Source organism: Salminus brasiliensis, chromosome 5 (genome assembly GCF_030463535.1).
Source record: "Salminus brasiliensis chromosome 5, fSalBra1.hap2, whole genome shotgun sequence".
Lineage (NCBI taxonomy): Eukaryota > Metazoa > Chordata > Actinopteri > Characiformes > Bryconidae > Salminus > Salminus brasiliensis.
This window is the reverse complement of record NC_132882.1, coordinates 32,339,273-32,351,780: the sequence shown is the minus strand read 5'-3', so window position 1 is coordinate 32,351,780 and position 12,508 is coordinate 32,339,273. Positions and strand designations below refer to the sequence as shown.

Genomic DNA, 12,508 nt, shown 5'->3' with positions numbered 1-12,508 from the left:
AACAACAGGACCACCCTTTTTGTATACACCTATTACCTATTAAAAACCCCTCTTTCTGTAGCTGTAGATACAGTTTATGTATTTGTTGTCTAGGTGCCAGGCATATCTAGGTGCCAGGCAGACCGTTGCTTTCTTTCATTATATTTTTATGTTGTAATAGTGTATAAAGAACACTGCAGACATCCTGCGGAAGCCCTTACAGGCACATGTCTGGAAAGTTACATCTTTCCATGCACTTCTACCTCTAGACTGAATATAGACACAATGGCTTTAAAAGGGGAAACGTTCACATGCTGAATTTCAGCACTAGTGAAACCATTGCTCACCGATTCCTCCTCCTGAATCATGTGGACCAGGTTATCCAGGACAGGTGCCAGGTTTCTGCGAGAGGAAAAAAGAAAACATGATAAAACCACGGGTCCCTTTAGAATACCACAACACAGTGCATTCTAAATCACCCTTCACTCTTGAGAAGACTCCACTCAAAGAAAGCCCAGCTGAAAGAACAGTGAGTTCAGCTGCAGTGGGCCAAAAAACAAAGCACGTCAACATTCAAAAACACTTAAAAGACTCCAGACCAAAACCAGAGACTGAATAAAGGATTCTGGAAGCCTGATACACACGTCCAGGCAACTTCGAACATATGCTCAGATGTCAGGCCCTCACATTCATATTTTACTCCGGAGCACATTCAGAAGTAAACATCAAAAATTCTCATTTCTATGTCTCTCGCTCTCTGCCTCTCACTTTGATTTGATGCTGTTGAAGTTCTTCCCCAGAGAAAGGTGTCGGATGGACCGGTTCTTGGCCAGCCACACCAGCAGAGTGCTCATGTCCGAGTCCAGACCTGTAGAAAACACATTATAAAACACTATTATATATTAGTATATATATTAGTATATATATATATATATATACTAATATATATTATATATTATATATTTTTATAACACAGCCGGTCAAAAAACACCTCATTCATCCAGTATCACAAACGACTCTTTGGTTCAGTTAGAGACTGCTCCTCTTCTGTAGATGCACAGTTTGTCCTCTAAGGTTATCACCAGTCTGTTTTTTGGGTGGTGGATGTTAGGACTGAGAGGTATACTGGAAAGTAATGAAAGTGAAATTGTGCCACAAGCCATATTATGGATGCTATGAACCTCAAAAACCACAAACAGCACAAAACGCTGACTAGATATAAACAGAGCGTCTTCAGGATGTCTTTCGGACACAGCAGAAGCATGGCAGTCCTTATCGATCACTATTTAAATGTATAATTACAGCCTGTCTTACATCTCTTGACATGGATCCTTTATCAGCTACCCGCTACCCTATTCAGAGTACCTAAAGAGCTGCATAAGGAAAAGCAGCCGGTCATATAAACGTAATTACCTTTATAAATAAATAAATCCCACATGTATTGGCGTGGTTATTGTGCACTATTAAAGTCAAAACTGAAGTTTGGTAGACATGTATTTACATCTCTACCTCTACAAGCTTTACTATGGTAATGCATCTGTAGCGGCAAATAGACCATAAGTGGTAACAATATTATTGTACAGATCATTAGTGAGTAGATACACAATTACTACTGTCTTTCAAAAGAAACTTTTAAAGCTTTCCTAGCATTTCTGGGCGTAGTTGAATAATGAGAGTTCAGAATATGCATTCCGTGAACCTCATACAGTCAAAAAACCGACCATAAAACCGACCATATATATATATATATATATATATATATATATATATATATATATATATATATATATATATATATATATATTTATTTATTTATTATATAAACACACCTACAAATCTGACTTCATTCCAGCCCACTGGCGAAAGCTTTTTGAGACTGAATTTGCCGTTTTGCTGCTACAGGAGAATGTGGAAGTGAGGCTTAAAGGGCTAAAAACTAAATGTAATCAAACAGATTAAGAACTGCTCGAAGGTGAGTCACAAGAAAGCTGATGAAGTTAATCAGGTGCTATTGCCGGCTGAGGAGAGCGAACTGGGGAAGCAAATGAATCCAGCCAGACGCTGGCCTAAAAACGAACCTGATAAAATCCTACTACAACCTCTTTAGCTTGCAAAGGCACACACCATGTCAACTGGACACGGAGAGAACCTAGCGAGGACAGAAAAATGATCAGGTAAAATAATGAATAATATTAATAAGTGTTCCTGTAATCTATAAAATCTATTTTTCCATGAGCCTTTCATAGAAGGAAATCAGTGTGTTTCACTCCGAGGCAAAATAACAGGGTGGTAAATCCTATGCATGCATTTTTCACCCCAACTGAAGTCCCATACTTACTATCTACACATGAAAAATCAACCTAAAATACTCAATAAATGCAGTCTGAGGCAGCTCCAAGATGTCTATACAGCATCATAAGGGGTTCTAATACTGTTACAAATGCAGAACCACCCCACCTTTCTGGTCAACAGCAATCCTGTGGTCAGAAACTTCAGCAACGCTGCTGTCCTGGGCTAAAAAAAATTATCCACCTCCCAAATAATATCAGGTCAACAGCAGTACTGTGGTCAAAAACTGACCAGGCATGACTGGAGTGATGGGTAGTGGCTCCTTAAGTGTGCATGACAACAGATGAGTTACAGTCTTTAATTACACACACACCTATACACTCATCTCAACATGATCTCCCAGAAACGACGACCATTACGACCTATTTGGTCTTCTTTTTTGCTCATTCGCTAGTAGCGCTCTTAAGTACAAGATACAGAGTAAGGTTTAAGATTAGAGAGGTAAGGTTTAGGTGTAGATTAAGGTGTGGGTTATAGTTAGGTTCAGACTACCTGTAGGTAGATCTTAAGAAAATAAAATGACGGATTACAGTCTTGTATTTTTGCTTCGTTACGATAACGCTGGATTTGAAGAATCGACTCTCCGCTGAATCGATTCTCAGTCGAGTCGACTGTGACTAAAGTCCCAGGTAGTCTTTTCTTTGTCTCTGGAGACAAAGGCGTTCCTCTGACCGTCAAAAAGGGTTGTTTTACAAGATAAAACCGACGACCAATGTGGCCGTTTGTACTGCAAAATCTGACAGAGTGGTCTGTAACTGAGCATGGAAACCATCAGCACAGTAATTCAAAGCTTATCGAGAGGTTTAAATCTCTGAGTAATGGGTTAAATCTGCGAGGGGGAGAAGCCAATCCCTCTTCAGCTAATGACGGGAAGAGAAATCTCCTCTAAACAAAAAGGCGGTGATGATTCACTCCCCGACGGCATCTTCTTATCTTCAGCTGCAGTAATGAAACGACGGATTACAAGCACAATAAAAATCTAAAAAAAGAAAAGCAAAATAGACCCCAAGATGCCTACCACACACAACCCCCCCCCCACACACACACACACTTACCCAAATTACTGCCTAATGTGTTACTAAGGACCAATCCAATCACTCAAGACAGACGGACATTACACGGTTTTCACAATTCCCTAATTGCTGAACTGCTCACAAAAGATTCAATGCTGGCGACCTGGACACAGATCACCCGTCATCACCTGATGACAAAATCCGACTGTCCTAAGCATCCGTCAAATGCTAAACTACTGCTGCTGTTATCGTTTCTGCACTAATTTAAGAATCGAATAATCTTATTTAATATTCACTAATAATTAATAAGAGTGTGTGGACAAGGGCATTATGAGGAGCATTTCTGCCTCTGTCAGTCAATGCATTTGTGTAAATAATGTGTGTGATATGTACACTATATGGACAAAAGTATTGGGACACCTGCTTAGTCATAGTTTTTTTTTTTTCTGAAATCGAGAGGAGTAACTGTCTCTACTGTCCAGGCAAGGCCTTAAAGCTACATTTTGGAGCCCTGCCCTCAGCGACAACAGTGTTAGTTAGGTCAGCGTGTTGCATGACCATCACCCAACACAAACAGAACACAGAGAACTCCTTTCCACTGCTCCACAAGCTTAATGCTGGGGGGTTTTATACCCCTCTAGCCAAAACCTGGCATTAGGCATGCCTATATATATATATAGACAAGCTGTATGTGTGTGTGTGTGTGTGTGTGTGTGTGTGTGTAGGCATTTGCACATCTGTATCAGCAATGTGGTCACCTTAAAGTAGCTGAATGCATTCATTATAATAAGCGTCCACAAACATTTGTGTAGTGTGTGCATTGTGTATTTACCTAAGTAATTAATGAATTAATTGATTAATTTAAAACAAGCAATTGATATATAAAAACATTGAAAGCACCCAGTCAGTACTAAGAAGGGCCTGTGAAGAAACCCCCTCTCTAGCTGTAAGCGATAAAGAGATTTCTGAAAGTTCTGTGAATTATACTTGGACATAAAAAAACTATATACAGACCCGAATGCAGGATATGGGCCCTTTAACTCACCGTTATCAGAGATGTCCAGGCTGGAAATGTTGGGGATCTCTGCGATGCAGCCCTCCAGAATCTGCGAGCCTCCAGACCGCAGCTGAGCGAGGGAGGAAGGAAGGAAGAGAGAGAGAGAGAGAGAGACAGATAACAGAACTATGCTACTTGAAGGTCTGTGAGCGCAGCCTAACTACTGAACTGAACAGGATGACAGTACAGTATGCATTGCTTTGCACGTATGGAGTCTAATGTAATCTACGAACTGCAGCGGGTTCGGATAAGAAGAGATGACAAATGAGTGATGGTGAATGGCATGCAGATGGCAGACAGCAGCAGCAGCAGTTAAGAGCTGTTAGTGGTAACAGTACTTACACAGTGGCCAAGCTAAGGGGTGCGTTAGGAGGAAAGGGGAGGGGATAGGTTAGTGGCCTGCAAATGCTTGTTTTGTTGTGCAACATAAAAAGAATAAAAAATGAAATAATAATAATAATAATAATAATAATAATAAAAAGCACTGAGCCAAGAAGAGGAGAGTGCGACAACAGGCAGCAAAGCTCAGCAAAGCGCATTTGCATTCAATGATCAGTAAAGAAATGAATAATTCATCAGTACATCAGCAACGCACTGGTATGCAGGTACCAGAACATTACCTTTAATACATTACATGAAAATGTTTGGATGGTAAAAGGTCTATTAACAACAGTTTAACTACCTGATTACACACCAAAGAATAGCTCCACCAGTTTGTACAGACGTGCCTATAGTTACTAAGTAATACGCCTTAGTGTGTGATCAGCCTGGGAGTGTTAAGGGGTTAATAAAGGAACAGTCTGATGAAAATTTTAATTCTCTAGATTCCACTTATCCCAGCTGCTCTATTCCTTTTGATTACCCCAGTGCAGTATATTGTAAATTACTGTTGATATATATATATATATATTTCTACATATTTATTTATATCCACATTAATATTTTACTAAACTTTGCCCTACACTGTATTACTATTGTGTTGACTTTATAACTACCCCGAGCCAATGCAACCCAATTCTGTTCTTATATACAGTTACAATGACAATGAAGTCTGGCTAAGTCTAAGGTGATCATCCAAGGCAAGCTAGCTGTCCAAATTTTGCTTCGTTGGTTTAGCATCGAGGCAATAAGGCTAAAGATCGCCAACGAATACCAGAAGTCAGTAGTCACCCAAATCTTTTTTATTTATTTATTTATTTATTTTAAATAAATGCTTGCTTGCACACTTGCTGTTTGTGTATGTTTCCTGCGTCTCAAACCACAATTATCTATACTTTGCTCACTAGCCTAGAGAATACACTTCCATTGCTAGTGCTGTATTTTTACATATTGTGGAGTCTGCTAGTACTGCTAGTGTGTGGTTTGGGATTTGAAATTATTTGGAATTTGGCACTATTATCTTTTGCACATTAATAAAATTTATGACATGGTGCTAAATTGACTTCCCATGCAGGTGGTGTTCTTAACCCCCCACTCCCCCCCCCCCCTCGACCAACACTGGAGGTATTGACTATACTAAAGTCTTGCTAAACTTGCTCAGACATATATATATATTAGACTAGCACTGGACAAGCTAAGCTCTTCCCAGGACAACCCAAACACCAGTAATAACTGCTGCTCACTAAGAGACTCTGCAGATTCTGTCCCACACAGAGATCGGAGTTCAGTTGGACTAACCGGAGACACATTTGTCTACACAGTGTAAATGTGTGTGGATACAGTCCAGACCAGGTGTAAACAGGGTCTTGGTGTGAAATATTCTTTGAATGGAAACAGCTACTGTCAAAAGTTATGGTGTCCTATTGACTACATTCTGAGAAAGTGATTTTTTTTTACTTTAGGTGGGGCCTGCAGGGCACATTTCTGTATCTACACGTACAACCACAACACACACATATACACACACACAAGCAAAAGCACAGACCATGCACATACTAAATCAAAAGGCATCAATTCTGAGCTTAACTCTACAATCCACAAGGCCCACTAATCTGTTCAGGTATACCAGAGGAGGAGACGCCATCACTGAGGCTTAATTAGGTTTCCTGACTCCGCTAGTGGAAACGCATTATCTCCAGCACCTCTGTCCCAACCTGGGCCGTCGAGATTGTGTGTGGACGTGTGTTTGTGTATGAACACACCTTCAGTATCTCGTTCTCTTTTCTCACTCTCTCGCACACACACACACATACGCTATTAGCATTAGCATTGCAAATGATGCCTCTCTCTGCAAGTTCTGTCCAGCGCCACATTATGCAGACATCTGCTAGAGGAACGTCTGACATGTTCTGCGAGGGAGTGGGAATCCAGAGCTGGGGGTGTGTGGGCTTTACACTACTGTCCATTCAACAGAACCACTGTGTCAAAGCGGTCAAATTTACACAGTTTTCTTTGCACCTAATTCAGCTCATCTGTACGGCCTCGCTTCTGTGGATTAAGGTGCTGCAGAACTGTGGGCCTAAGCTGGATTTCTGAATGGCACAAATGATGGTCTTTAAAATCTAAAGGAGTCAAAAAGCACAGCTGCGACTTGAACAGATAAGCGTAATTTAACCTATCCTACTTAAAGTCTTGCAGGTACCACATTCAGATGTGTTTTAAGGGCCAAAAAAAGACCAAAAGCAGAGAAAATCCCCTAAATTATCTGAAATTTAATGACCTTTCCTAGAATGACCCCAACGTCCATGAAAGCTGTTCACCACCAGAGTACATGGATTGTTTTCGGGTCATTTTGGACCCTTAGGACAAGGGGAGTGTACAGAATGTTAGGACTACACAAGGGTTAATGCATCAAAACCATAAAACTCCAGAAACTAAAGATGCCTCATAGGGTTTATTTGTCCAGTGCCATTAAACAAACCTCCATAGGTTCCATTAAAAAAAAAACACTCATAGCTAAAGGGTTCTAGATAATACAACACTTTCTGACTTTGACTAATTATGGAAGTCTTTTTGGTGCTTTCTAGAACCACATACCAAGATTATCCATCACAGAGAAGAACCATTTAGCAAAGCAATCCAATGAACCACTTAAGCATTCAAATGGCTCTAAAATAATAATAGTAATAATAATAGTAATAATAATAATAATAATAATAACAGCATGAACAAACACGGCAATGAAATAAGAAGAGTGGAACAGATTCAGAGAGACCCCCTTCTTGCTCCAGGATTAAAGGGTCAAGTTCACACTTAGCCTCGGCTCAGCACAAACGAGCAATGATTAACTCTGACTGAGGCTCATTTGATCCCCCCACCCCCCTTTATCTGAGAACGAGAGTCAGACGGGACGTGTGCGGCTGCAGCAGTGCTATGCAAAGCAGCAGTGCCGGGACTGGCACATGGTTTCCATCTGAGTCCAATCAATACTGGAGTCTGATTGACACGGGGGGGGGGGGGGGGGGGCTAACAAGCTGGCTGACATATGGTACTTAATCTAGTCAACTGCACACTGAGTGCATGTCATCAGCCTCAAGTACAATCAGGAATTCGAACCAGAGTAATAAGGAGAACAGCAGCTCTATCATTGCTAGTTCGGGTTCAGCATGCTGCTAACTACACTATATAACCCCGGTGAACCTCAGCCTCAAGTCTCATATATACATATACACATATACATACACACACACACACACACACACATATATATATATATATATATATATATATATATATATATATATATATATATATATATATATACACATACATACATACACTCATACATATTTACTACAGTTTATTAATATAATTACTATAGCTTGCTCTTTAAATTCCACCTCTGCCTTCTACACCCACAGTTCCAGCTGTATTTACTGTATTTACTATCTATGCACCTTGTCTTGGGGATTTGTCGATTGCCTCTGCACTCCTGTCCATTTACCTGTGTCCATCAGGGCACTGGAGAAGTAGCCTCACAGTGTTTGGCTGTAGTGCCCTGCCTGCACTACTGTACTGGTATAATGACAATAAAGCTGCAATGAATAACTGGGTCTCAGCTATGGTCTCAGAACTTTCACATTTCCAGCTCACATTCACCTACAAAAGGGATTTGGGTCTTACCTCACAGCAGCTGAGGTCCAGCGCCACCTCTTTGAGGTTGGGGTTACTGGCCAGACCAAGCAGAAGGGCTCTAAACAACGACAAACATTCAGTTGGTTTCAGTAGATTTCACCCTCACCCTCACTCTCTATACAACGGTTCATCATTATTACAACCTACACTACACTATACAGGTGTGACAGTTTTGGGATACAGAAATTACATACAAAATTGGAAATAAATAATGGAATTCTGATCAGTAACAGCTTTCCAAAACCTTCAGGCTGATGCATTAACGGGAGTTAGAGCACCAGGAGAGGGTGGGGCTGAAATATCAGATACATCGTTTTAATGTGGCACCATGTGATCATTATCTGGCCTATGCTGGAACCGGTCAGGAACTGTCCCTGATGCTGGACTGTCAAACATAACTAAGTCTGAATCAGAGAAAGAGAGGGAGACAAGGTGGGGGATGGGGAAGGACGGGCGTGCAAGAAAACGAGGGGCGCATGTGACCGAGAGAGGTGAGAAAGAGATTTAGAAATACAGAGAGGAAGACAGAAACAGGGGGGGGGGGGGTGTAGAGAGAGAGATAGGTAGAGAGACGGTGGGTGGGAGTAGGGGGGTGTATGCGTATCTTACTTCAAAGCCTCAGGTGGCAGTTTGGTTCCCGATACGTTGATGGTGTTGAGGGCCATAGCGCTGCTGAAGAAATGCTTGAACGCAGGAGGAATGTCCTTACTCTTCCTGCATGCACACACACACACACACACACACACACACACACACACACGCACCTTACTAACTACAATGTATTCCATGTCAGTCCATTGAAATCCCTTAAACACGGCACAGTAGAAAATCCTGCCAGAAGAGGCTACACCAAGTGCTGCCCTGTTTGTCACGTGAAGCAGATTCTGCAACACTTGTAGAGCTGTTAAGTAAGTGCTGCTGATGTCTTGGGGGACCCCAACGAGAGGCACTTTACGGTCACATTTGCGCTAATCTTCACAGTTCTTCACATAATCGCTCCTTACTTCTCATGGGAGCAGTCAGCTAGCTGCTTACTGTAGCCACAGAACCCATAGCCCATGAAGCTCAGTCAGCTAGTCTGAAAATGTGGTTTCTGACTCATACGGACAGCGGAACCCTTTTTGGTGCTTTTTTGGACCACTTTCTTTAAAACCTTGATAAGCCTTTTGTTAAGTGTGAAGCAAACACTGGAATATTTACCTGTGTATTGATTAATGTGTTCCAGTTTCATGAATAAATAAAAGGATTAAAAGATTAGCTAGCACACTCTACATCTCTGCAGTCCAGCAGTAGCTGACCAGATACTGAGCACTCCTTATTTTTTGCTTTACATGAATGGGCTGCTGCAGGTTTTAGGGCTTGTTTGTTTTTTTGTGGGTGTTAGCTCAGGGGACATTAAAAGTTGTGGTGTGTAATGTAAGCTCAGTCCGTGGGTTAGTGTGTGTGTTGTTCGCTGTGGACTTTTGATGGAGAGGGACGTACAAAAGCCATAAGTCATTTTAATAAAAACATAAAAAAAATATTCATTCATTTTCAGTTTTTGATCATTACAATACAAAATAAGCTTATAGATGGAGTAGAAAAAAGGGCATTTGGAGAAGCCAACCATCAGCAACAGCAACCACGTGTCCCACTTAAATTTACAGTAGTTGGCCTTAGTCTTCTAATCTGTCAAAACGTCGGTCGGCCGTCAGATTTTTCAGTTATTGTCTAAAAAATTGTGAAAAATAAATTAATAAAAGTGGTGTTGGTAATAACTGCAGGCTCTGATTGATGGTGTAGGGCTACAAAGACCTGCGGGGTGATCAACGGGATTCAAAGGGCGAGAAGACATGGTGCAGTGCCGTGAATGTCTTGTCGGATGTGTGGAAAAAGGGTCACAAAGCAGATGTCAATGATTGGCAAAAAAGGAGTGACTGCATGTGGGCATGCCAAAGGCCACAGATAAGCAGCCTTTTCGGTTGTGTTTCTACTCAGAGCAGTACTGAGCTTCACAGCGTTTTACAGGTAGTTGATTCCAAAATGTGACGTACATTTCATCTTGAGAGACACTGATCGATGATGTATTATGCAGTTTGCCTGGAAGGGTTAATACAGCCTCCAGCTCCACCCTCAATCTGTATGAGCAATTGACTGATCGAACTGGAAAAAAAAATATCTCTAAGCAAAACATTAAAAAGTCTATTGATATTACATAATATGTAATATCAATATACGGCTATGAAAGAAGAAATGGCAGTTTTAGAAGCAGGAAATTGCAAAAAGAAATAAAAAAAAACAACAACAACATTCCAACTCATATCCTATTGGTCATATCCTGTAGTATTTACCTGTGGGCAAAAACACTCTTTGACACATTGAGAATGGCAAGATGCTGGACAGATCCTCGAAGGAGTGCAGAGCAAAGCTGGAAAACACACACACACACACACACACACACACACACACACACACACACACACACACACTATTAAAAATGTGCAAAAGTAGTATGAGTGCACTCAATTATTCATGCTCATGGGACATAAAATGAATGGAGGTGCTAAATAATGATATTCATCCAGCAGCTAATTTCACCCCTCAGTCCATTAATCAAATAAAGTCCGGAGGCAGAGGCCCACAGAGGAAGCCGGTTCATCTGCCACTCACCAAGTCCAGAGAGCAGTCTGTATTGGACAGGTCCAGGGTGCTCAGGCTGTTTGGCTGGCCGAGAAAATTGTAAAAATGCTGCAAGAGAGAGAGGCGACAGTGAGTGTCAACAGTTCAGTCTTGGACTGCATGGGATTATGATGGCAAATGGGAACACATCACCACACTGCGAAGCACTGCATCCGCCATGACCCAACCCAAAGCAGTCTGAGACAGAGTGGAAGGAAACTGATGAGACAGAAAGGCCGGAGAGAGAGAGAGAGAGAGAGAGAGAGAGAGAGAGAGAGAGAGAGAGAGAGAGAGAGAGAGAGAGAGAGAGAGATAGATCTGAGATGGGTCGTGTCTGCTAGTCTAGAATCAATCTAACCTCATTAACCTTACCTTACTTTCTGTAAAATAAGAGTTTACAGCTCAGATAGCTGCTTCTCAACCCGAGTGTTAGGCTGGACCCAAATCTGAAAATGACGGTCTGATTTCCGAGAGTCAGGTTTCACTGGGATGGTAAAAAATGGAAGCTGCATTTGGTCAGTTTCTGACCACAAGATTACTACTGAGCAGATATAAGATTATCCTGTATTTACTTCCCAAAGATGTAATGACTCACAAAAAACAAACATGTAATAAAACCTTATAATGTAATAGAGGGTCCTGACTGTTAATGTAATACAGTTTAAACCAATAATTTAAAACACTATTTTACATTATTGGTAATGTATTACTTTTTCAAAAACATTATGATCATTAGTAATACTATATTACATTATGGAATGTATTACATTTTAAGGAGGATAATTTGTAACAAATTATTACAAAGTGGAATCTATTACATTTTCAGGTGGATAATTTATAATACCATAATAAATTATTGGGAATTTATTACATTTACCAGAATTACACCAACCTATTAATATTTGCAGAGTTTTAAAAAACAGTCAATTGTTGAATGATAATTTTTTGTAACAATATTACATTACTAGGAATTGCTTAAAATTTCAGGATGATGATTAATAAATACCATGATACATTATTGGGAATGTATTACTTTTTGATGGTTAAATTGATGGTAATCCTGTGTACATACTGTGTTTAATACTTATATTAAAAATAAAATCAACCAGGATTCCACCAATCTATTCATATTTTCAGCATTAAAAACAGTCAATTATTACAACCCTATATAATACCTGTTATGTTTTAGGAATTTATTAAATTCTCAGGATGATCATTTATATTATATTATATTTGCTACTTTTTTGAAATGATCATTTGTAGTAGATTACTACATTACTGGGAATTTATTACATTTTCAGAATGATCATTTGTAGTAGATTACTACATTATTGGGAATTTATTACATTTTCAGAAAGATAATTTGTAGTAGATTACT

The 12,508-nt window shown here is 40.2% G+C and overlaps 1 protein-coding gene across 4 annotated transcripts in view; it reads right to left on the bottom strand.

The window, feature by feature from the left end:
* Nucleotides 1-12,508, bottom strand: part of LOC140556378 (F-actin-uncapping protein LRRC16A-like) — a 123,116-nt gene that overhangs the window by 47,413 nt on the left and 63,195 nt on the right. For all 4 annotated transcript variants that reach the window (XM_072680221.1, XM_072680223.1, XM_072680224.1 and 1 more), the window contains exons 14-20: nucleotides 11,122-11,199; nucleotides 10,803-10,879; nucleotides 9,082-9,186; nucleotides 8,461-8,530; nucleotides 4,387-4,468; nucleotides 748-847; nucleotides 327-381 (exon numbers count right to left, since the gene is read on the bottom strand). In XM_072680221.1, the coding sequence (XP_072536322.1) occupies nucleotides 327-381; nucleotides 748-847; nucleotides 4,387-4,468; nucleotides 8,461-8,530; nucleotides 9,082-9,186; nucleotides 10,803-10,879; nucleotides 11,122-11,199 (567 nt within the window). The remainder of the gene's footprint in view (nucleotides 1-326; nucleotides 382-747; nucleotides 848-4,386; nucleotides 4,469-8,460; nucleotides 8,531-9,081; nucleotides 9,187-10,802; nucleotides 10,880-11,121; nucleotides 11,200-12,508) is intronic.